Source organism: Chlorocebus sabaeus, chromosome 3, assembly GCF_047675955.1.
Source record: "Chlorocebus sabaeus isolate Y175 chromosome 3, mChlSab1.0.hap1, whole genome shotgun sequence".
Classification (NCBI taxonomy): Eukaryota; Metazoa; Chordata; class Mammalia; order Primates; family Cercopithecidae; genus Chlorocebus; species Chlorocebus sabaeus.
This window is the reverse complement of record NC_132906.1, coordinates 80989351-81013814: the sequence shown is the minus strand read 5'-3', so window position 1 is coordinate 81013814 and position 24464 is coordinate 80989351. Positions and strand designations below refer to the sequence as shown.

The 24464-nt window shown below is 42.5% G+C and overlaps 1 protein-coding gene across 18 annotated transcripts in view; it reads left to right on the top strand.

Moving 5' to 3' along the window:
- Positions 1-24464, top strand: part of DOCK9 (dedicator of cytokinesis 9) — a 297489-nt gene that overhangs the window by 65183 nt on the left and 207842 nt on the right. For 3 of the 18 annotated variants that reach the window (XM_007960747.3, XM_073014463.1, XM_007960740.3), the window contains exon 1: positions 6933-7277. The exons of 6 other annotated variants lie outside the window; for them this stretch is intronic. In XM_007960747.3, coding sequence (XP_007958938.1) covers positions 7116-7277 — 162 coding nt within the window. In that variant the 5' untranslated portion in view covers positions 6933-7115. Of the gene's footprint in view, positions 1-6717; positions 7278-24464 lie in introns of those variants that run through there. 9 more of the 18 variants (XM_073014455.1, XM_073014454.1, XM_007960733.3 and 6 more) reach the window with 6 other exon arrangements.

Sequence of the window (24464 nt, the reverse complement as noted above, 5' to 3'; positions counted from 1 at the left end):
TCTACTTTTGAGAACATTTAAATAACACTATTAGCAACAAACCTGACTCCAATGTTTTATGTGATCATAACTTTAGGGATATATTTTTAGCAAAAATAATGTACTTCACAGTGGTCCAGGCAGAAGGAGTACAGCCCTGAACTCTCAGAGGGGTCCAACAACCGTCCACACTGTGCCCTCTGGCCCTGCTCGTCACCTTTGTTCACTTCAAGGTAACTGGTATTAGACATCTCAAAGTGTTCTAACTCTCTTGTGTATTGAGATGGGCGTAATAGATGATGGATGAATTTAAATATGCAATAAGTCTAAATTTTGAGGATTATGTTCCTGAAATGCACAATGGTAAGAGTTCACACTTTTATTTAAAAGGTCCTTATTTAATAATACTTTCTTAATTTTCATTATTTAAAGTCTTTTTTTTTTTTTAATTTTAAGTTCTGGGATACATGTGCAGAATGTGCAGGTTTGTTACAGACGTATACATGTGCCATGGTGGTTTGCTGCACCTGTCAACCCGTCATCTAGATTTTAAGCCCCACATGCATTAGGTATTTGTCCTAATGCTCTCCCTCCCCTTTCCTGCCACCCCTCGACAGGCCCTGGTGTTCAACTCCTACTTATGTATGAGAACATGCGGTGTTTGGAGAAAAACCTTTCTCTGATGGTCATTGCTGAAAGCTCCACTCCTTATCTCAACTCTTTTTTCATGTTTCAACATCCCCATTTCCCTCCTTTTGTTTTTTTTTTTTTTTTTTTTTTGAGACGGAGTCTCGCTCTGTCACACAGGAGTACAGTGGCATGATCTCGGCTTGCTGCAAGCTTTGCCTTCCAGTTTCACGCCATTCTCCTGTCTCAGCCTCCCGAGTAGCGGGGACTACAGGTGCCCACCACCACGCCCGGCTAATTTTTTGTATTTTTAGTACAGAGAGGGTTTCACCGTGTTAGCCAGGATGGTCTCGATCTCCTGACCTCGTGATCCACCCACCTTGGCCTCCCAAAGTGCTGAGACTACAGGCGTGAGCCACCATGCCCAGCCTTCCCTCTTTAAATCATTTTTTCAACAAAAATAAAATTTGTTGTTTGAATTTGCTAGATCTGAAATTCTCATATATTTGAATTTTGTATGAGATGCTTGTATTTTTAGAAGAATTACCCTACTTTTAATCTCATTATCAGGGAAGAAAACCATTTAATTTGGGACAAAAAAAGAAGAGAGACCAGCATTTATTGAGCATGTGGTATATACTAGGCTCTGTGCCAGATACTCTAATTACATTTGATTATATTGATTGGTTATAAAAGGAATGAGACATTGAGAGACCAACTTACATAAGGTTTCTTTGCTTAGCAGAATTCACTGCCTTGATGTATGAAATATGGACTGTCAGATATGGAAATAAACTTTTCAAATGGACTGGCTTTCATAATGGCATTTAAGTAGAATGAACGATGTGTTAGACTGAATTCTATCCGTCCTCCCTTTACTTAGGTTTGGTGAAGTGTGCTGTATCATGTATGAGGTGTTATCATTATGTGAGATCTTCCTTTCAGCCACTGCAGAATGGCGAGAATTCATCTCCCTTCCTGGCCTCCTAAGACAGACCTGAGGTCTGATATATAAGTAGAAGACTTATATCTGTTTGAAATACAATATTAATTCCAGTTTATAGTTCTGGATTTTTAAGGTGTCACTCTAGATTCCTCTTTATTCATGTTTCTAGGAGCGTAGTAAATACATCTACCAATCAAACTAATTTGTCTGTTAGAATACATTTAAAATGGAAAGTCGACAAAGAGAGAGCCGTAGGTGGGAACAGCAGCTCCAGATGCTTAAGCTTTGCGGGAGCTCAAAGCTTGGGACCTGTTTGCTATGGTCTCTGGCTGCATGGCTGAGGTTTGCTGTGACCACCAAGTGGGCTGGCAAGCCTTAACCTGAACTTATTTTCTGCGCAGGCTTTCTGGGGGGTCGTATAGCCTGGAGCCCCTTTCCCAGGTCTAAAATGCACACCCTAAGGGTAGCCCCAGCCACCTCCCATGTTAATGGGGTTAGTATATTCCTGGTAAGTGGGACCAAAACAACATTCAGAAATTGTTGAATTTATCAAGCAAGGTGCTGTTTTAGGTTACACAGTAACCTAATAGGTACTTACATATTTCTAGCAATGTTTTGGTTGAGTTCACTCCTGTTACCTTATTTGAATTTGACAACCTATAGGATGGGCAGAGTAGCTGACATTCTCCCCACCCCCATTCTTTTTATTTTTTTTTGAGACAGAGTCTCCCTGTGTTGCCCAGGCTGGAGTGCAGTGGCGTGATCTTGGCTCACTGGAAGCTCCGCCTCCTGGGTTCAAGTGATTCTCCTGCCTCAGCCTCCCGAGTAGCTGGGACTACAGGCGCCCACCCCCACGCATGGCTAATTTTTTTGTATTTTTAGTAGAGGTGGGGTTTCACCGTGTTAGCCAGGATGGTCTTGATCTCCTGACCTCGTGATCTGCCCGCCTCAGCCTCCCAAAGTGCTGGGATTACAGGAATGAGCCACTGTACCCGGCCCCACCCCCATTCTTAATTTTTTTTTTTTATTTTTTGAGACTGAGTCTCACTCTGTCACCCAGGCTGAAGTGCAGTGGCGCCCTCTCAGCTCACTGCAACCTCTATCTCCCAGGTTCAAGCGATTCTCCTGCCTCAGCCTCCCCAGTAACTGGGTCTACAGGTGCACACCACATTGCCTGACCAGTTTTTTTGTATTTAGTAGGGTTGGAGTTTCATCATGTTGCTCAGGCTGGTCTCGAACTCCTGACCTCAGGTGATCCGCCTGCCTCGGCCTCCCAAAGTGCTGGGATTACAGGTGTGAGCCACTGCGCCTGGCCTCCCCACCCACATTCTTAATAGCAGCTTTGAGATAGAATTCACTGTTGGGGCCACTCCACAGAAACGGGATGGATCTCCTCCACTTGGCCACAGTTGCTTTAGATATTGAGTCAGCTGACATCACACCCACCCCGAGAGGGTGTGAAAAGGTTTATTATTCATATAATGAGGCTTTCTGGGGAGAACAGGACAGCTCCCAAGAGGTCCTAAAATGGCTTGAGAGAGCAGGGAAAGGAGACTGGCTTGGCATTTTTTTTTGTGATGGTTATGGGGGATGGTGTGGAGTGAGGGTTCCCATTGGAGGGTTTGAATTTACTGCTGCTGTCATAAGAGGGAGCCACTTGGACTTTCCTCTCTTGCCTGCCCAGATGTGGACAGAGAAGGATGAAGGAGGAATGAGGCTTCAAAGTATCACAAGTGTAGTCACTTTTTAAAAATTACATTCACATGCCATAAATGTGTTCAATTCAGTAGTCACAGACTATATGTGTGTGTAGATTATATATACATTTGAGAATATATATTGGAAACACTGTCTAATTTCTGAACATTTTCATTACCCTAAAAAGAAACCTCATACTCACTAGCAATGACCCCATATTTCCTGGTCTGCCTAGCCCTCCATAATCACGAATCTGCTTTCTATCTCTCTGGATTTGTCTGCTCTGGACATTTCATTTCAGTAATACAATATGGGGTCTTTGGTGCCCAGCTTCTTTCACTTCACATAATGGTGTTCGGGCCGCTCGTGTAGTGGCGTGCATCAGGACTTTGTTCCTGCCTGTGACTGAATGATACTCCATTGTGTGGAGGTGCCATACGAGTTTGTCATGTTAAAGGATGATTCATTTGGAACATCTGAGGGTGAGATGGTAGGAAAGTCAGGTGTCGGTATCAGCAGGAGAGGAAGACATGGGCCTGCATCTCAAAAGGGATTCAAAGGCAGACATTTAGTCTTAGGAGCTGTATAAATTAGAAGTGACATTTAAAGATGGGAGAGTAAATGTGATCTCCAAATGGAAATATATACTCTTTCAGGTGGCTGCACTGGTTGCCAATAGATACCTTCCATCCATTCATGTCCTCTGATGAAATTCATGGTAATTTTCAATTTAGAACAACTCAAGTTCATTCTGATACAGAAAAGTCAGTGAAACCAAACATACCTTTTGAATTACTCATTTTGTCTTGCTTCTATTATCATGAGACCTTTTTTTGAATACTTCACTCTAAATATTTTCTGTTGCTTTTCAAGAGCCCAGTAATTTTGTTGGTTGGAAAATGATTAATACTTAAAATTTGGCACAAGTTGCTTCCATGTGTATATGTCTTAGTCCATTTTCTGCTGCTATAACAGAATACCACAAACAGGGTAATTTATAATGAGCAGACATTTATTCTGCCACTGTTCTAGAGTCTGGAAGATGTAAGAGCATGGCGGCTGCAGGCTGGTTAGAGTCTTCATACCACATCATCCTATGGTGGAAGGTGAAAGGTGGAAGGAAAAGAGAACATGAAAGAGTGAGAGAGAGAAAGGGGGCTGGCGTCATTCTTTTATCAGGAACCCACTCTTGAGAACACCATTAATCAGTGAGGTTCTGCCCTAATCACTCCTGGAAGGTCCCGCTTCCTGGCACTGTCCATTGGGGATTAAGTTTCTAACTCATGAACTTTGCGGGACACATTCAAACGGCAACATTTTATTAGTTTATCTCCAGAAAACATTGCTTTTTCTTTTGAATGAGTTAGGGAATTGTTTCATTCTCTCTTATTGTTTTTTTAAAATTTAGCTTTTACTTTTATTTATATTTTTTAGCTTTATTGAGGTATGATTGGCAAAATTGTATAAATTTAAGGTATACAATGTGATGATTTGATATACATTGTGAAATGATTACCGCAATTGAGTTAGCTTAGTTAGCTAACACACCTATCACCTCACTTAGTTACCTTTTTTCTATATTTTTTTTGTGGTGAGGCCATTTAAACCAAGCTTGTCCTACCCACAGCCCTCAGGCCGCATGTGGTCCAGGGTGGCTGGGAATATGATCCAACACAAATTCATAAACTTTTTAAAAACATTATGAGATTTTTTGTGATTTTTTTTTTTTAAGCTCATCAGCTATCATTAGTGTTAGTATATTGTATGGCCCAAGACAATTCTTCCTCTTCCAGTGTGGTCCAGGGAAACCAAAAGATTGGACACCCCTAATTTAGACTCTTGTTTTAAACACGAACTGAGGGTTCTAAAAGTAAATCAAACAGCATATACCAGCAGCTTCCAATTTGCTTGGTTATCATTTATAATTCTTGGTAAAGTTCAAACATAATCTTTTATATCTCAAATATCTCAAATAATATTCCCTGGCTTCTGCAGGCAGGATGTCTAAAATTTGTAATAACAATAACAAATTAATTTTAAATTTCCAGGTACTCTCTTTATTTCTATTGAATGAACTATTGCTTTTAAAGATATTTCTCTTGCTGTTTAGGAGTCAGGTTATTGTAGATTTGCTGAATTCTCAAAACTGACATTTAAATTATGCGTTTAGTGTTTTATAGTCTCCAATATTCAGATTCTGGGTAGGTGAGTTTCCAGTTGTTTACCTGTCAGCATTGTGATTTCGCATGAAGACTCTCCTAATGTCACAACTTGGATGTAATCTTGAACCCTGTAGCTCTATTTTAACAGAATCACCCTTTGTAAGTGGAATGCTCTAGACCGCACAGGTCATCCCGTTTTTTGCATGTGACCAACATCTCCCCGTCTTGGATCTTGTATAGCTGTTCAACACACTTTGCATAAAAATACAGGAGAGAGAATAATCCTAGATTTTTGCTTTTCTGTGGGCCCAATGACTAAACTACTTATAGAAAACAGACATTGTGGGACCATGTGCCTGGATGGTATTCCCTACAGGTGTGATTTTACTACATGCACGGGTTTACACAGCCCCCAGGTACTCAGTCAGCATAATTCACTCTAACTTTCAAATATAGAGAGAGAAAATGAAACTATCTGTTGCCTTGTGAAATAAGAATATCAGAGTAGATTTTGAAAGAGTGATGACTTTTTTCCTAGTTACATATTGGGGCTGGGAAAGGTTTTCCTGTGTGTGCAGCATGGTCTTTTTTATATAGTTAGCCTTTCCTTGTTGAGGAAGGAAAATGGCAAGAGTCAACTTGGTATCATATCACCGACAAGCTTCCCTGTTTGCCATTCCCAAAGATTCACACGAGGTAGTGTAGTGTCACTGAGTTCAGTCAACAGTAGAAGGAGTTGGATTACTTACACACCAAACATAATCATGGTGGCTGTGAGACCTCAGCATGTATTTCCCATTGTATACTGGAGTGCTGCTTCAGAAGGCATGCATCTAGCCAGACTGGGTAGCCCTTTATTCATGTTCTCATTTGCATCTTTGGGTACCAGGGATGGGAGAATCCTTTTAAGCAGTGCAATCTTGCTAGCCCTCTCTAGCAAAGAGTAGAGGTGGGCTGAAGTCAAGATCGACACTGCAATGTTGTATTCCCTTGTGGTTTGCTGTCAGCAAGCTGTTACCCATACGTGCAAAAGGTTGTTTGAAGTGGGCTTGCACGTGTTTCCATAGCAGCAGTCATCTTAGCGATTTCACTCGTTTTTTGGACTTTTTTTTTTCCTTTGCTTCTCTGTTTCCCGCTGATTCAGGATTAAATAAATAGCATATTTAGGTCAAGGAAAGAGATGTTTGCTAATATAGATGCTAGGCTAAGCATTCTGGGAGAGCGATTTCTTGCAGCAGATGAACATTCTTTGTGCCTCCCAGCAGCATCTGCAGCAGTGTGGCTGTCTGGCACTGTCTTTTTCATTTTGGGCAGGTTCTGAGATTCAGAACAATCCCAAGCAAATCACAGGAGCCGGCAGTTTTCCAGTAGCCACATGTAAATCTCCTGCTTATTTGTTCTTTGGTATTAAGAGTGAAGCAATCAGCTAGAAAAACGATACTTTAAAGGTTTTGGTGCATCCGAGGTGTGTCCTCTTCTGTTTGCACCACCCCTCCTGTTTTACACTCGAGCCTGGATTTTTTGTCAGGCTGTTGAGCAGGAGCGGATTCTAGTACGGCAGCTCAGAGCTTCCCTTCTGTTCCGGTACCGGTGACTGCTTGTCATGAAGATGGTACAGTGGGAGCCTGTTTCAGAAGAGCCAAGGAAGAGGATGTGGAAATGGAGTAGAGATTGCTAAAAAACTGAACATCCACACCTTGGGGATGGGTTGCACTACTAGTGTGATTCTGTTTAAAGGCATCCGCACCGTTTTTGAAAGAAACTGTGCTTATATGTGCAAACAGCAAGGAGAGAATAATGCCCTTGAATATACAGCATACAATTGGACAAAAGAAGATTCAGAACTATTGATCTCCTCCTGGCTGGTAAATACTATCTTGCTTAATTAACAAGTAGTTTAATGGTGTTAGAATAAACTAGTCTTTACTTCTAAAGCAAATATATTTATTTCAGTGTACTTATATGTATGTAGTCTGTGTGTATAAATGGGTAATTAGTGGCCTTAAGTTTAAATTATGAAGTGTTTGTGTGAGAATGCCATGTATTCATCAAAGCTAAATACGTACAGAGAAGTAAGATATTTTATTAAAGAATAGTTTTCTAATGTAGCGTTATCAGCTTACACATTCTTAGTATAGTCCTAGAAATAATATGTGGTAAAGTGTATATTTAGGGTATTATATATGTGAACCCTCTCCCAGCGATAATGAATTATGTAGCCCCTTTACATCCCAGTCTTCTAGTTGGCCAGGTTTTTCTTACTAATGGCTTATGGTCAGTCTTTGATGCAGGGGGAGAAATTTAAAGGGAGCATGAAAGAAAACTATGATGGGTATGAGACAAATATTTATAGTTTTATTTTTTAAAAAAATCCAGCTACTTAACATGTTTTGGGGCGAAGGGTCTTGAGAGTGAGAGGAAGTGCAGTTTGACATGACACTTCTGTGTTCTGTCCCTTTATCAGGCATGAAGAGGTGTCAAGTCACAGATGGGTGTGCCTCTTGTGGTCTTCCCACCAGCACCAGGCTTGTGAGGAGCCACATATGGGTCTCCTCCTCCCTCAGGATGCCTTGCCATTTTTCCTTCTGTTCTTATCACAGCTTTTGTCAAAATGAGTGGGGACAAATATATCTCAGAGTTTCTGTGTGTGTCTTGCCAGCAGCTGCTTGGTACAGCGAAGCATGCAGAAATGCTGAGACCTTCCCGACTGGTGAGGCTACCATCTGAGACTGAGAAGGGGGTATTGGCATGCCGTATGCCCTTGTGATCAGATCGGGTGGTCCCAACCTGTGGGAACCCAGAGAGAGGATGCATTTTATGGAGGGTCTTATGTTAGCACTTGCAATATGTGGGAGGAAGAAAGGAGGGCATCACTCAAGGCATCAGATGCATTTTGCAAGTCAGTGTTATGTATAGTTGGAATTTAAGTGGTGCTATATTAACTGTTAAATATTTTAAGCTCTGCGGTATTTTGGAATATGCTTTTGTGAATAACTGGTATCGGAGATTAGAAGGACTAGCTCCTTATAGTGCTCTCTTCCATTAGTGTATCCATAACCCGACAGCCCGGGACCTGCTTGGGCCAGTAATGGCAATGCCCCTCCCATGCGGCAAGCTTCTGTCCCTCAGGCCAGACTGACTTGTCTTTGGTTAACCTGACTTTAAGAGATTCTGCTTGTTTTTCTTTTCTCTTTTATTGCCTGCGGGGAGAGTAACCTGCCAGGGGCTCTGTCAGAGCTCTGGGTCTGGGATTCTGGAACGCTGCTGTCATGCATCATGTCCGCTGCTTTCTGCCCACCGCCCTTGCCTGCACCAGCAGGCCGTCTGTGCATGTGGCAGAGGTGCTGCGAGATGGAAAGATGCGCCCTCTCACTCCACACTTGTCTCTCTGTTGGTGTCCTTGCCCTCTGTGGCCTCTTCTGCATGAAGCAGAGTGGCCCTCTGAAAAGGAGTCAGGCCATGTCACTCCTCTGCTCTGGACCTTCTGCAGCTCAGGGTCAAATGAAGAATCCTTACAGCGGCCTCCAGCCTCATCTCCAGCACTGCCTAGCACTTCCTCCTTCTCTTCACCTGTGTGCCTCTTTCCTGCTTGTTCCTCATCTCGCTCTGGGCACCCAGGCTGCCTTGCTGTTTCCACTTCCCAGGATATCTCCACCAGGGATTGCACCATTCATTGCTTGGCCTTTGCTCAGACCCCCTTCTCAATGAGTCTCCTAGGACCCTCTGCTTAATCCTAAAATGCCCCAGCACACCTTTCCCCAGACCCTGTATAGTTTCTTCTTTACCTGATGTCCTCTTTGTCCAGAACAACAGCATAAGTGTAGTAATAATAATTAGTAGTAAGTGTTACTTAAGAGTACACTTATAGTACAACAAGAACAAGATTCATGGCCAGGTGTGTGGTGGCTCACGCCTGTAATCCCAGTGCTTTGGGAGGCCAAGGCAGGAGGATTGCTTGAGGCCATGAGTTCAAGACCAGCCTGGACAACATAGCAAGATCTCATTTCTACCAACAATAACAAAAATATTAGCCAGACATATGTAGTCCCAGCTACTCAGGAGGCTGAAGCGAAGGGTCACTTGAGCCTAGGAGTTCAAGTTTACGGTGAGCTGTGAGTGCACCACTGCACTCCAACCTGGGAAACAAAGCAAGATCCTACTGCTTTTTTTAAAAAAAAAAATCAGATCCATGATGGCTGGGATTTTTGTGTGCTTTATTCAGTGCTCTGCTCCCAACAGCTAGAACAGTGCCTGGCTCTATAGTAAATGCTCAGTAGGTGAAGGAATACTGATGAAATGGTTTTACGGTCCTGAGCTTGAACTTGGAGAAACTACTGAGAAGATTAGTTAAAATCACTTATTCTAAAGCCAAAATGTATGTTTTTTTAATTTTTAGTTTCCCACAAACAGTAACTGGCTCTCTGTTAATGATCTCTCCCAGCCTGTTGACCATTCCATTCCCTAGAGGTGTGCTTCTAACCCTTCTGTCATGGCACCACACCAAGAAGTTGTGTGGTTCGTGACTGAATGTTCCCTGGGTTTGCAGTGGTAATGGATATTGTCCAGACTACCTCTATTGATGACCCATTTCTTAAGGGAGCCCTGCCCATTGGTACTTCCTTGGGTCACCCCCATGCAAAGATAGGCTGACTTTATCTTCCTATATGGGTTTGTGCCAGGGTTCTCAGCTTGCATAGGATGTCTGTCCTACATCCAGCTCAGGTGGTGACTCCAGCCTGTGATTCTGCCTTTACTGTCATCAGATAAGAGCTGTATTTCACCTGCCCTCAGAAAGCATAACCCCCACTTCAGCTACTCAGTGTGCACCAAGCCTTTGTGGAGTGAATGTAACATTCATGAAGGATGGCCTAAAGGGCTCGAGGCCACACATTCTTCTGAAGACCCTGAATGTCCCAAATATCTATCCATCTGTCAGAGAACCACATGCCTGGTCTGCCTCGTTTGTTTTCAGTGGAGTTTCTGTTCCTGATCTAAGCTTTGTGTTTTTTTCTTGGCCTATACTGAAACACGTGATAAGAAATATACTTAAGAAAGTGGAATCAACTATAAGGATCTTATTGAAGGCATTGCTTACTTGCTATTGGAATGGCAAGAGGCTCTGTAGTATGGTGGTTAAGAGTACTGACTCTGGGCTAGGTGCTGTGGCTCACACCTGTAGTCCCAGCACTTCAGGAGGCTAAGGTGGTGGATAGCCTGGGCCCAGGAGTTCGAGATCAGCCTGAGCAACATGGTGAAACCCTGTCTCTACAAAAAATACAAAGATTAGCTGGGCGTGGTGGTGCATGCCTGTAGCCCCAGCTACTTGGGATGCTGAGGCTGGAGGATCACTTGAGTCCTGGAGGTTGAGGCTACAGTGAGCTGTGATTACACCACTGCACTCAAGCCCTGTTGACAGAAGGAGACCCTGTCTCAAACAAACAAACAAACAAACAAAAACAGAATGCTGATACTGGAGCCAGCCTTTGGGGTTTGAATCCTCCTAAATTCACAACTTAATAGTTGTATGACTTTGGGCAATTTACTTAACCACTCTGTTCCTCAGTTTCCTTATCTGCTGTTGGTAGATGATAATGGTACTTGCCTCATAGGGCTATTAAATGAGTGAGTATGTCTGAAGTTCCTAGGTCAGTGTCTTGCACATAAGTGCTAATTGTTAGCTATTATAATCATTGTCATTTCTGTTTTTTGGTGTTCCTTTTATGAGGAGCCCTGGAATAAATTTCTTCCCTTCATAATATGAATGGTTTGTGCTTTTCGTGGGGAACTGCTTTGTTTTCATTTTATGTACAGTATGGTTCATGTAACTGATCCCAGCCAAGTCATCAGTTAACTGTTAAAGCCTATTTCCAAACATATGACCAAATTTTAGCAGGTTCTAGGCTTTTTCAAAATGACTTTTATATTGGCCTTCAACTTTGCTTATCTTTTGTATTATCTGCCATTTTATCAGCCTTTTTCTCATCTGCTTATTAAAATACTTTTAAATTTTATTACATATATATGTAAATAACTTTAAATCCTTTTGGAATAAGTTATAATATAAATTAAAAGGTAAGGCCAGGCGCGGTGGCACACGCCTGTAGTCTCAGCACTTTGGGAGGCCGAAGTGGGTGGATTGCTTGAGGTCAGGAGTTCAAGACCAGCCTGGCCAACATGGTGAAACCTTGTCTCTACTGAAAATACAAAAATTAGCCGGGCATGGTAGCACGTGCCTGTAATCCCATCTACTCGAGAGGTGAAGCAGGAGTGTGGCTTGAACTTGGGAGGTGGAGGTTGCAGTGAGCTGAGATTGCGCCATTGCACTCCCGCCTGGGTGACTGAGTGAGACCCTGACTCCAAAAGATAAAAAGGGTAAGAGAGAAGCATATAGTGAAGAAAAAGCCTTTTTACCATCACTAAGGATGGCTCTGAAGTAACAAACAGATGTCTTGCGTGCAGGATTTAGCTTTGTAAGGCTGGGACTGTTCAGGCTCCTACTGGAATTTATATTTAAACAGTGAATCAGCCACATGGTGGGTGCTACATTAGGAGATGTCCTTATCTGGCAGTTGTGGACAGGCTGAATTTCAAGTATAGACACCTACGTTTTGACTAGTAATTCTACCACAGTTGAGGGACAAGACTGATTTGGTAAGATTTTATTCGTGTGTATAGATTTTTGCTAAAGTATTTCCCCTGTTCTGATTAATTGACTGTGTTAGTTCAACTCCTTTAGGAAGCAGTCTCGATTGCTTATTTGTGCTGAGTGTACAAAAATGATAGGGACGCTGACACGTGGGACACGCAGGTACTGTTTGAGGACAGGAAGGGATGGCTCAGCCTAGAATCTCCAGTGGAGGTTGGGAAGGAAGCTTGAGCTGAAACAATACACATTGTCAATTCCATTTTTCCTTGTCTGGGCACGTTTGTGATAGGCCTAGCCTTATTGGCTAGGATTGACCTATTTTACTCATAGCTACTAATATCATATTCCATGTCAAGTAGCTGTGGAAGAATTGAAGAGCTGTTGGATTATTCTTAACATGTTCTGTTTTTGCCAATTATAACTGAAGTGGAAGAACTTGCTCGGCTAGAACTTTAGCAGCAGCTAGGACCCTGTCAGCCGCTTAATGAAGAGCAGTCATACAGGCAAAGCGCTTGTCACAAGAGGAGAAAACGAACCTCTCTTCAGTTTCTTTTGTGACATGTTGGGATAATGCAACTGTAATTTTACCCATTGTTAATTAACATTTCTCTCTCTCTTTTTTTTTTTTTTTGCCTTATGGCCTTAAAACCTTGAAGTTTTTCATGTCTCTACCACTACAAGATTTCCTAAATGTCTTCAACATGTCTTCAGCCTTTAGTACTGTATAAACTTTTATCAGACCACTTTAATTTCCCCAAACAGTCCCGAAGGACTAAACAGTCTTTTCTAATGAGAAAAACCTACCGGCTATGAAACAAATCCTTTAATTGATCGTGTACTTATTTAACAGTCATTTGTTGAATGTGTGCACTGTGCAGACAGCAGAGTTGAAGATGATACGTCCTCTGGCTCCTGAGAGCCCCCATCGTGCTTGTCTGTGTGTTTGGGGCTGGGGACAGGTGGGATCTCAGGGGCTGGCTGAGAGGTGAGTGAATAATCAGCGACAAGTTATGTGAAAATGGAATAATAATACGTGTCAGCTGGAGGCAGGTGGGGAAAGTAGAGGCCAGATCTTGATTATCTTAGGTGTTCTCATGGCTTTTTCTTGTACATTTATATCGGTTTTATCTGCCTCGAGGTGTCATGAAGGCCCGGAGCCTGCTTGGCTGCCTTCTGGTGCCAGAATACTTGGCTCCTTGGCTCCAAGTCTGGTCACAGCACCATGGTTTGGGCAGCCTGTGTTTTCCATTTTATTTCTAATATTTTTCCTAATGATGCCCGGTGGACTTTGTTGTCTGTTTTGATCACAACAATAAACTGGGCTGATGTTTTCAAGGAACAGTCTGCTCTGATTCCTCGATCCATTTCCTGTGTCGTAACTAAGATTGTCCTGCTCTATTGTGGCTGCTTTTTGTGAGTGCAGCCAATGTGTGCGAGCGCGAGAGAGGACCAGACCTTTCCCCAGTGCTTTATTAAAATATACTGTCTTATTTATCAGTGGGGTTCCTTTGCTTTAATATTTATTAAACTATAAATCAGTAATACACACTTATTGTAGAAACTAAGCATGCCAGTGTCCAGGAACACAGAGACAACTGCTGTTTTAAACATTTTGAGACACAACTTTTCCAGATTTCGTTCACGTATACCACTATTCTTAAAAAAATATGTAACAAATGGCAATAGACTGAATTGTGTCCCCTACCTCCCTAATTCATATGTTGACGCTCTAACCCCTAATGGGACTATGTTTGGCAATAGGGTCTTTAGGATATAATTAAGGTTACGTGAAGTCATAAAGGTGGGGCCCTAATCTTTTAGTACTGTGGCCTTAAAGAGGAAGTGATCCTCCTGGCACCCCCCCCAACTGAAGTGAGGACACTGGAAGAAGCCAAGATAGCCTTCACCAGGCCCCTGACCATACTGGCATCCTGATCTCAGACTTCCAGTCTTAGAATGGTGAGAAAATACATTTCTGATTGCTTAGCCACCCAGTCTATAGTATTTTGTTATAGCAGCTTTAGCTGACTTAGATACAAGTAGAGTATAACAAGAATGTTGTTATGTTGTATAGTCTTTCTTGTATCTTGCTTTAAAGACACGCCACATGGGCCGGGCGCAGTGGCTCACGCTTATAATCCCAGCACTTTGGGAAGCCAAGGCGAGCGGATCACTTGAGGTCAGGAGATTGAGACCAGCCTGGCCAACGTGGTGAAACCCTGTCTCTACTAAAAATACAAAAATTAGCTGGGTGTGGTGGCAGGTGCCTGTAATCCCAGCTACTCAGGAGGCTGAGGCAGGAGAATTGCTTGAACCCCAGGAGGTGGAGGTTGCAGTGAGTCGAGATCACGCCATTGCACTCCAGCCTGGGGGACGAGAACGAGACTTCGTCTCAAAAAAAAAAAAAAAAAAAAAAATATATATATATATATATAGACTGCACAATATATCATAAACATCTGTTCATGTCAATGAATGGATATTTATGTCTCATTCTTAATGGTGTCATTTCATTTTATGGATGTAACATATTTTATTTAACCTATACCCTCTGTTCCATTTTCCTTTCCAATTATAAATGTGATAAATATCTATGCATATGTACTTTAAACATTTGTCCAGTTGTTTTCTTAGCAGATTTCCAGATCTGGAGTAGCTAGGTCAAAATATATTTACTTGTTAAAGGATTTTGGTATGTGTAGCCAGACTGCCCTCCAGAAAGATTATTTTGAGATTTTTAAAAATTCAAGATAAGAAAGTTTATGTTCACCTCTTCTGACTTCAAGCAGTTTGTTTTCATCATTGCTATTTATGAAGCTGATGATGGGGCTACCTGTTGAACAGAATACAGTGTCTTAGATTACTGTACACTTAGGCAAGTAACACAGTCATATCAGGGTTTAAATTAGCACTAATTTTGCCTCTACTTCTGGAAGCATGATCATGAGCATTCTTAAACATCCCAGGAGAGTTCTGAAATGTTCCATTATGGGGGCTGGAATGTGTTTGTTCTCAGAGGTCTTCACCCTTTGAGTTGATATAGCTGTTTCATGGATATTCAGTAGTAAAGAGCAGCAGAAATACTGAGTAGAAACAGATGAATAAAGCTGCTACTGCTTTGCTCAAGTCGATTTCTATTTCTCCCATGGCCTTAGTGAGAAGCGATGACCTTTTCACTTTTTTTTTTTTTAATTTTTAAATTTTATTTTATTTATTTTATTTTATTTTATTTTTTATTTTTGAGATGGAGTCTCCTTCTGTCACGAGGCTTGAGTACAGTGGTGCGATCTCAGCTCACTGCAACCTCCCCCTCCTGGGTTCGAGCAGTTCTTGTGCCTCAGCCTCCCGAGTAGCTGGGATTACAGACACGTGCCACCACAGCCAGCTAATTTTTGTATTTTTAGTAGAGACAGGGTTTCACCATGTTGGCCAGGATGGTCTCGATCTCCTGACCTCGTGATCTACCTGCCTCTGCTTCTCAAAGTGCTGGGATTACAGGTGTGAGCCACTGTGCCCGGCCTAAATTTTATTTTTTTGAGACAGAGTCTGGCTCTGACACCCAGGTTGGAGTACAGTGGCACAATCTCGGCTCCCTAAAGCCTTCGCCTCCTGGGCTTAAACCGTCCTGCCACCTAAGCCTCCTGAGTAATTGGGACTACAGGCAAGCACCACCACGCCTAGCTAACTTTGTATTTCTTGTAGAGATGGGGTTTCACCTTGTTGTCAGGCTGGTCTCGAACTCCTGAACTCAAGTGATTCGCCCACCTTGGCCTTCTAAAGTGCTGGGATTACAGGTGTGAGCCACCACACCCCACCATGCTTTTTGCTTTTTAAAAGTAACATTTGTTGTCTTTCATATTTAGAATCCATAAGTACTGTAGAAAATTTAGAGTCTACAAAGAAGAATAAGAGGAAAACAAAAATCACCCATAACTCACAGCCCAGAAACTAAAGCTGCTTGATTTGTGGTATATGTTTTCTGATTTTTTCTTTGCTTATGCAAATATTAAAAATGGGATAGTTGTCCATAAACATTTCTGATGCATTTTTAACTTACCATATTTTATTATGAGCATTTTCTTATGCCCATAAAGTTCTGCTAAAACATGATTTAACATATGTATAGTATTTCATTGTAATATATTTACTGGAATTTATTTAAATGCTTCTCTGTTGTTCAGTATTTAGGTTGCTATAAATTGAGATTACAGAAGCTTTACCCAAAAATCTGTGTGGATCTATAATTATTTTTGTAGGCTAGATTTATAAAAGTGAACTTGCGAAGGCAAGAATGAATTTTTTAAAGGCCTGTTAAGGCATATTGTTTTATTGTGTGATGATTGATCCAAGTGACACTCCTAGCAGCAGTGACTATTAGTGCTTTTTAAATATATGATCATGGCTAGCATCATTTTTTGCCAGTTTGAGAAACAAAAGATACACCTTTCAAACTCTAAGTCCTTTGTTATATTCATCAGGTGTTTCTCTGTTTTGTCATTTGCCTTTTAATTTTGTTTAATTTCTTTATGGTACTTATTTTACTAACTGAAGTTTGAACGTAAATGGTATACATAACCATCTTTTCCTCTGTGGTTTCTTCCATTACTTTTATGCTTAGAAATTCTTGCCTATCTGAGATCAGATATTCACCAGTATTTTCTTTTGAAATTTGTTTGTTTGTTTATTTACCGTTTGTCTTTTCCCCTCAGGGTTAGCAGACTAAGTCTATGGGCAAATCTGGCCTGCCATCTGTTTTTGTAAATAAAGTTTTATTGCCACATAGCCACACTTGTTTTTTTTATTTTGTCCAGATCTGCTTTAATGGTGCCAGACTTGAGTCATTAGGACAGAGACTTATTTAAGTCAGCTGATAAAGTCACCTGATAAATATTATCAGCTGACCTGAAATATTTACTAGCTGGCCCTTTGCAAAAAGTTTGCTGTGCCCTGTTTTAGTGGATTTAGAATTTATTTGGATATATAGTTTAGTTGAGATCCTAATTTGATTTCCTCCTCAACCTCAATACCCATTTTTCCCAGTCCCATGTTGAATAATCCATTCCTTACTCAGTGGTTTGTGATACTGCTTTTATTATATTTTACATTCTTTTATATACTAAGCTGTGCAACAATTGGAAGAAAACTCTAAAGACTTTTCCTTTTCCTCCTACTCCCCATTTTTTCTTTAGTATTCTCTGTGCACTACAGAAGCAAGGTTCTTATCCAGCTGTCAGTTTAATTGCAATTCAGGAAAAATGAAAACAAGAAATTTGGGGAGAGACATAAATTCTATAATTTAAAGATAGAATAAACAGACCATACTGCATAAGTTCCTGAATTAAGTAATCTTATGAAACATATTGGTTAAGATTCAGGAGCTAAGGGTTAAGGTTTAAGTGTACAGTTAATTGTATTTGTAGGTTTGTTTCCTCAGTAAATAGCCTGTTCATAAAATAGATCAAGCTTGTCTTTATATGGACTCTCTGGGGGTATTTTGATGAAAGAAAAATTCCAATGTGGCAGCTGCATCCTCAAGTAACCTTGATTTGAATCTACTTCTTTTTTTTTTTTTTGTATATCCGGTCTTTGCTAACAAAAGGAGTCCCAGCAAAATATAAGCAAAGGTGCTAGCAGAGTTTCCAAACAAAGTCTATTCATGTCTGCAGGAAATATATCTGTATGTTTATAGATGAAGAGTACATTCTGCTTTTCCTTTTATACATTATACAAATTCTAAGGATAATTAGTTTCCCTCCTTAACTAGATTTTATAGTGTATATGAAGGTTTGGATATGAATATGTGTGTGTGAAGTACATGTAACTCTGTGTGTGTGTGTGACTGTGTGTGTGACTGTGTGTGTGTGTGTATAGTTTTCAATTCAGTACTAGAATATTGGATAAAGGTGTATTTTACTATTTTTCAAATGTCAATGAACAATGAATGACCTCATCCTAGGATACATTTCAATCAGCATTTGTTTCTCTGCCAAGGAAAAACACATATCCTAGGAGACTCAAAGTAGAAATGGCTTGTGAACTGAAGCAGAGGGACCACTTGGAGCCGTTGCCGATGATAGGTGTTTTCTCTGCTTCTTGAGTAGGTTCTGCCTTTGCAGAGTCTCTAGTGAGAGTGTTTATGGGATTCTCAGATGCAGTCCTATATGCTAAATAGTTTTATGGATGTTTTGTATTCCCTGTATGTTTTCTAGGCTTATGAAACAGGTAACAACATTATCAAAGACTCAGTCTTGTAACTTATTATTTCCCTGTGCTTGCTTTATTGTTGAAGAACAACTGGAAGAGAATCCTGAGGTCTTTTCCTTGTTCTCCCCCAGTCTCCCGTATTTTCTTCAGTTCTCAAACATCCATTGGTTGCTTGCCAATTACAGGGTGGTATGATATGAAAGAACCATAATCTCTGCTCTCAGAGGGCCTATAGGGCTCCCACGTGGGATATGGGGCCATGATGGGGGTAAGCACAGGTACCGCAAGCACCTACGAGGGGCTCCTTGTAGAAGGATTTAACCAGGTGAAGGAGAAGGAGAGGGACATTTCTGCAGAGGGAGCAAAGTCCCAAGGAGGGAGAGCTGAGGGCTCCTTGGAGCTGCTAGTAATTCCACAGTGCTGGAGGGGGCTTATCAGGCTGGAGGACAATGGTGGGAGTACTGGGGTTACCAGTGAGGCTGGAGAGGTAAGCAGGGGCCATATCATGGTGGGTCTTGTTGGAACTTTATTCCTTATTAGAGGGAAGCCATTTAGTGAAGGTTTTAAAGAAACATGTTCTTGTTTTTAATGAATCTCATACTGTACTTATCCTGCAGGGTGGATAACGGCTTAGAGAAAGGAGAGGTCTCAAGATAGGAATACTAGTGAGGAGGTCATTAGAGGGTCACAGGTGATGGTGGCCTAAAGCAGGTGGTGGAGGAGATAGAAGATTTAAGAGAGTGTTAAATGAGAGATTTGGCAGTTAAATAAGAGAGGAAGGAGTCAAGAGTGTTCATATTTGTGCCCTGGGCACCTGCAGGGAGCCACCTGCTGAGCTGCGAGCACTGAAGGAATGGATCAGGAAGAATTGGGAAAGGAGGATTTCAGTTCCAGACATCTTCAGTTTGAGGTTTAGTATATCACAACATGTAAACCAGTGGGATGCGACTAGTAGGACCATAGCTAGAGTGTGGATCCCAGCATGGACAGATGTCTGGTAATGAAGGATGGATGGGGTCAAGGTCTCCTGGTGAGCATGTTCAGAAGGCAAAAGTTATCACGCAGTGTTCCAAGGGCCCTGGAAGGGACAGGAGAAGGAGCTAGGAAAGGAGCCTGGAGCTGAATGCTCAGGGATAGGAGAGCCTGCTATGCATCTGGAAACAGAATCTTAGCTAAAGAAATAAATGCCTATAGCTTGAAGACCTCTGTCTGAGCGTGTTTGTTTAAGCCTCTTGCCTCTAGTTCACCAAGACCGTTGTCTTTACTATCCACAGGAACATTTAACAAAATATGTTATGTGCACACCATCCTTTTAGGCACAACAGAATTTCAAGGTATCCCCTCGGCCTCGAAGGGGCTTATGTAGTAGATTGGGGAAATAATTGATCATTGAATAAAGCCATTTTCTTCTTCTTCCCCCTCCCCTCCCTCCATCAGAAAAGCAGACTTTTATTGTTGACTAGTTATGCAGTGTTCCAGCTCTTTCTGTCTGTTTACTCGTTCTATCCTTATGACAACCCCCCGATGTAGAAACTGTGGTTGCCTTTATTTTATAGATGTGGAAGCCAAGGAACAAAGAAAAGGGTAAATGCTGTTTGAAGTCACACAGCAAGTGAGTAGGACGTGCCAGGATTCAAACCTGTCACTTAGTTCCAGAGCCCTGTGTGCTGTTTCTCTCCATACCACAGAGTCCTGCGTGTCAGCTGAGCTCAGCAGACAGGTGAAGTCAGGACAAGGCGTGGAAAAGTTCTCAGAAATGAGTGAACCCCACGACAGTGGGAGAGTGAGAAAAGGATGAGACAAAGTTGAGTGGGGAGCCTGGACTAGCTTGGAAGCAAAGGTAACATTAATAGAAAAAACTTGCTGAATTCCATGAGCAACCAAAGGCTGTGTGAACCCACTGACCAGGGACCGTGGAGAAGGATAGAAGAGAAGGTGACACCTGAGCTGGGTTTGAAGGATGAACACAGATGCCTAGGAGGTTAGAGTGTGGATGTGGGTGGGGAGGACGTTGCCCCGAAGGGAGTAGTGTGTTCTGTGATGCTCCAGGAAGCCTGAGAAGCTCAGCCTTTGGAATGCTCTGGCCAATTTGTGCAGAGCTGCACACGTGGGTGAGAAATTTGTGTTCAAGCCTGGAGGCCTGCAGGCCCTTGAGGGGTGGTATTAGATCCTCCTCTCTCATCAGAGTGGGATCAGAATCAGAAAGGGAAAGACAGGGAGCAGGAGTGAAAGCTCTGAGCCCCCACACAAACCCTGCGACCAAGGGGATGAAGGGAAAGGGTCAAACTGGAAGAATTTTCATGGATTTACTTTTTACTAGAATTTACTTGACTGATGCACACTGGAAGTGAATGAGGGAGCAGGGGTAACAGCGCTCCATCTTCTGACTCCCAGGTAGTGGTGCCCTTGAGCAGATGCAAGTGCAGAGGAAGGATGGATGTAAGCATAGTGGGGAATGGAGCGGAGAAGTCAGGAGCTCACTCTTGGTCTTGCTAAGTTCGAGTGCTTGAGGAACTTTCAGGTCAAGGACAGACCTAGCTTTCATAGAGCCCCAGCATTCTTGCCAGTTGGAAGTTCCTCTTTAAGAAAATGAATAGAAAATTGCAAATACCAAGTGAAGTACAGGACCATGGAGGGGGGCCCCTGCAAGGGAGCATGCGGACGCTTGAGCTTCGATAACTTCCCAACCTGCTCCTGCCTCATGGCAGATATCTCAGGCTGTCCTGTCCTCTCTCATGTCTCCATGCTGTGTCTTCGTTGGTGTCAGAAAGGCCCCAAGTCCTCCTCTCTCAGCCATAGGCTGGTCATCATCTTGTTTTGACTGTGAGAGCTAATTAAGTTAATCCAAGGGTTACCTTAGTGTGATGTCTGGAAAGACCCATATACTTACAGCGTGCCTTCTGATTTTCCCACAGAAAAAGTTAAACATGCCTTCTGATTTTCCCACAGAAAAAGTTACCCTGCTACCTCTTCTAACACATAAGAGAAACTGAAAGAAAAAGCCACAAAGGGCTTGTGTGGGATGAGGGCTCCAGTCTGTGAGCGCTACCCATGGCAGAAAGAGGGTGAAAAGATACTCTCTCCATTTAGATTGTCAACAGGACTTGGTGGCTGTGTATATAACGGGCATAGCACTTCCAGCTTTTCCTGTTATGAAGGAGTTCTGGGGAACTAGTTTACCTAAAGTCCCTCACTGAGAACAAAAATTTTAAACCAAATTTAAGTGGTTTCTGAATAGAGATTACAAGTGGTTTCATACCAGCAAGTAAACGTGAGGCAGTAAGTTTAAGTAATTATCCCACTACTACTTACGAAGTAAGTTCTGTAGATAGGAGTGGAGAAGGGAACCTTAAAATCATTGTTTAGTCTGCATCTTTCACAGCTCGGGCTGAAGGCCTGTCCTTGCTGAGAGGTACGTGCCCATGCCACCAGGGGAAAGGGTATATTTGGGGAAATGCACAGAAGCCCCCTCTTGTCCTTTCTTGTTCTCTTTTCTCCTGTTGGGCCTTGGCCTCTGGAACCCTCCACTGCAGAGCCTCACCCTCCCACCCTAGGTGCTCCTGAGCTCCACCCCCACTCGTCTTTTTTCACTGTCAGAACTTAACAGTTTCTGCCTGTGAATGACCTCAGCTAGATGTTAGGTTCCTATCTGATTTTTAAAAATCACACTATGGTATAAATAGCTAATAGACTTATATCTGCTAAAGGGTATTTGCATTTTGGAGGGGAGTTTGTTAACTGAGGGTGGCACTGGAGGTGAATATGGAAGGTTTTGGGGCATTTTGTCATTCGGTTCCAAGTTGCAGAACAAATGGAGTCTGTGTGCCAGCCCATCTCTGTGTGTGCGTTTCAGGTTTTATTGCGAGTGAGGAGGAGAATGCTTTTACCTCATTTTTCTTCTTTCTTTTTTCAAGTATGTGACAGTTTTCTGGAGCAAATTTCAGATGTTTAAGTGCGGAGGGCATGGGATTTTTAATGGTAGCCTACCCTGCTGTATCTTGCCACCTACAAGCCACCCTCTGCTAAGCTGCTCTGCCAAGCCCTCAGGAGGAGAAGTTTGGGAATCTAGCGTCTTGCTTTGAAAGGAGCTGAACACATCAGCAGATTGCACTGCTGGTCCTAACATCCTGGGGCCTTGTAACGAGAGGACAGGAAGATACTGCTTTCTCAGTCAGATGCATGACCTGCTGGGGTTCTGGATTCTGTCCAGAATTGAGTGCTGCATCTTTAGGAGGACACATCAGGGCAGGAGAAGACTCAGAGAAGGGCTGTGAAAAGGATGGTGGCATATTTATAATGAGAGTTGGTGGTAGGAGCCCCTTCTGCGTGTATTTTCTCACAGATCCTAGAGTCACATCAGGTCATCTTGCTTTTACCAAGCTGATTTAGGAGGTCAGGTAGGTTGGGTATTAAGGCAGGCAGAGCCCTAAATATTTTAGCTACTCCCCAGAAGTGTACATCATTGTCTTATTGTTGCTTTTTTTTTTTTTTTTAACCAGTTCTTTGCCAAATAACAAGCCAGGGAGTGGTCATGGTGCCTGGGAACTTTGGTGCAAGAGATTTGATACTGAATTTCCGTTTTCACTTTTCACCCTTAGCATTCAGCCACCTTTTGGACCGGGCTGTTGTGTTACAGAAGGATACAGGCTTCTGTCCAAATCATACTCTTTGTGACCAGTTTTGTAAAACAAGTGGAAACTCTGATAGTTTGTGCAGATGCATGTTTATCTGAAAAACGCTGGACACCATCCAAAGGCAAAGTCTGCAGGAATGGTCTTAATTTTGAAAACAACCTCTCTTTGCATCAGGAATGTAAACCCTTTTTCATTTTTATAATTTCGAATCACCCTCTCTCTGTTAGAAAAGAAACCTTAAAAGAAAGAAACATTGAGGATAAGTTTTAGTACTGTTTATGTTGTCTGTCCTGCAACCCCAGACACGTAGGACTTGGCTCAAATCAGGCAATTAGAGAATTCAGGAGAAGGCCAGATGATCTGGAAACAAGCAAGGGAAATCATCGTTCAAGAATTCCTTCTATTAGGAAATGAAATTTTAAAAGCCAATTTAAAACTATTTTTGGTTTTCTTGTTAAAAAAGGTTGTTTTGGTATCCTCACACTTCTAGAATGTGGTGTGCGTGTGTGCGCGTGTGCACATCTGTTCGTAAGTTGCTCCTATGACCTGTGTTCCAGGTCACACACTCACCCTCTGAACATGTGAACAAGAAGATTAATTATTTGGAAAGACTATTCAAGGAACTCAGGGAATCGCCCCACCGGGCTTTTATTCCCGACATCTGCAGTGTCTTAGCCTCCATTGCCAGTGACTCTCTGAAGTTAGGGTTGGGTCTTTTTATCACAAGAGTTAAAGGGGGAGTTGATATGAATAATTGACTTCCTGTCACCCTGTTATCTGTGGTTAGGTGATTCATGAAGCAAAAGTGTGAGCAATGCTTGCTTCCCTTTCTCCAACCCCAAGGACACTATTGTTGGCTTCCTCTGCCACCCACTTACTGTGAGTTTGGGATTGCAAACTAATCTTGACAGTAGCCCAAAGTGAAACACTGTTAGGAAGATGAGCCTGGTTGCTCAGACCCACAGGGAAGTCTGGAAGGCCTTGGATTGTCTGTGCCTTCACCTCTCTCCATGACTGTTTGATAATCATTGGAGGGTGAGCTGAGGGGTCCCAGTGAGTCTGTGCCTGCTTTAGCAGTTGGACGATTAGGGGCCGTGCGGCCTAATCTCAGCCCCATTTGAGAGTGTTGCTCCTCTGTGCCTGGGTGGGTGATGGATTGGAAAAGGCCAGGTGGGTAGGGTAGGGCGCTGACCTGGACCATGCTTCTTATACCACAAGGCTTCCTCATTCATGGATTTCACCAAGTCTCTTGGTTCGGAAATTCTTAAGAGTTTTGGCAGCTTGGTGTGGGACTCTGCCTGGATGATTCAGATGGAAACCAAGGCCGGGAGTGCTGTAAGTGCACCCGAGGTTAAAAAGGATTGTTGAGTGCTCCACACATAATTTGTGCCAGGTGTTTCCCATTTGTCTCTATGCCTAAATCTTAGTGGATACCCAGAGGGTGAGAACAGTTTGCATCTTGAGGGGAGGGTGGGTCCTACCTTCAGGGGCTTCCACTTCATTTAGTGAATTGAGACGTGCGCTGTGGGTGTCTGGGTGCCCGGAGCTTGCTGCCCCCTGTCTGGCTT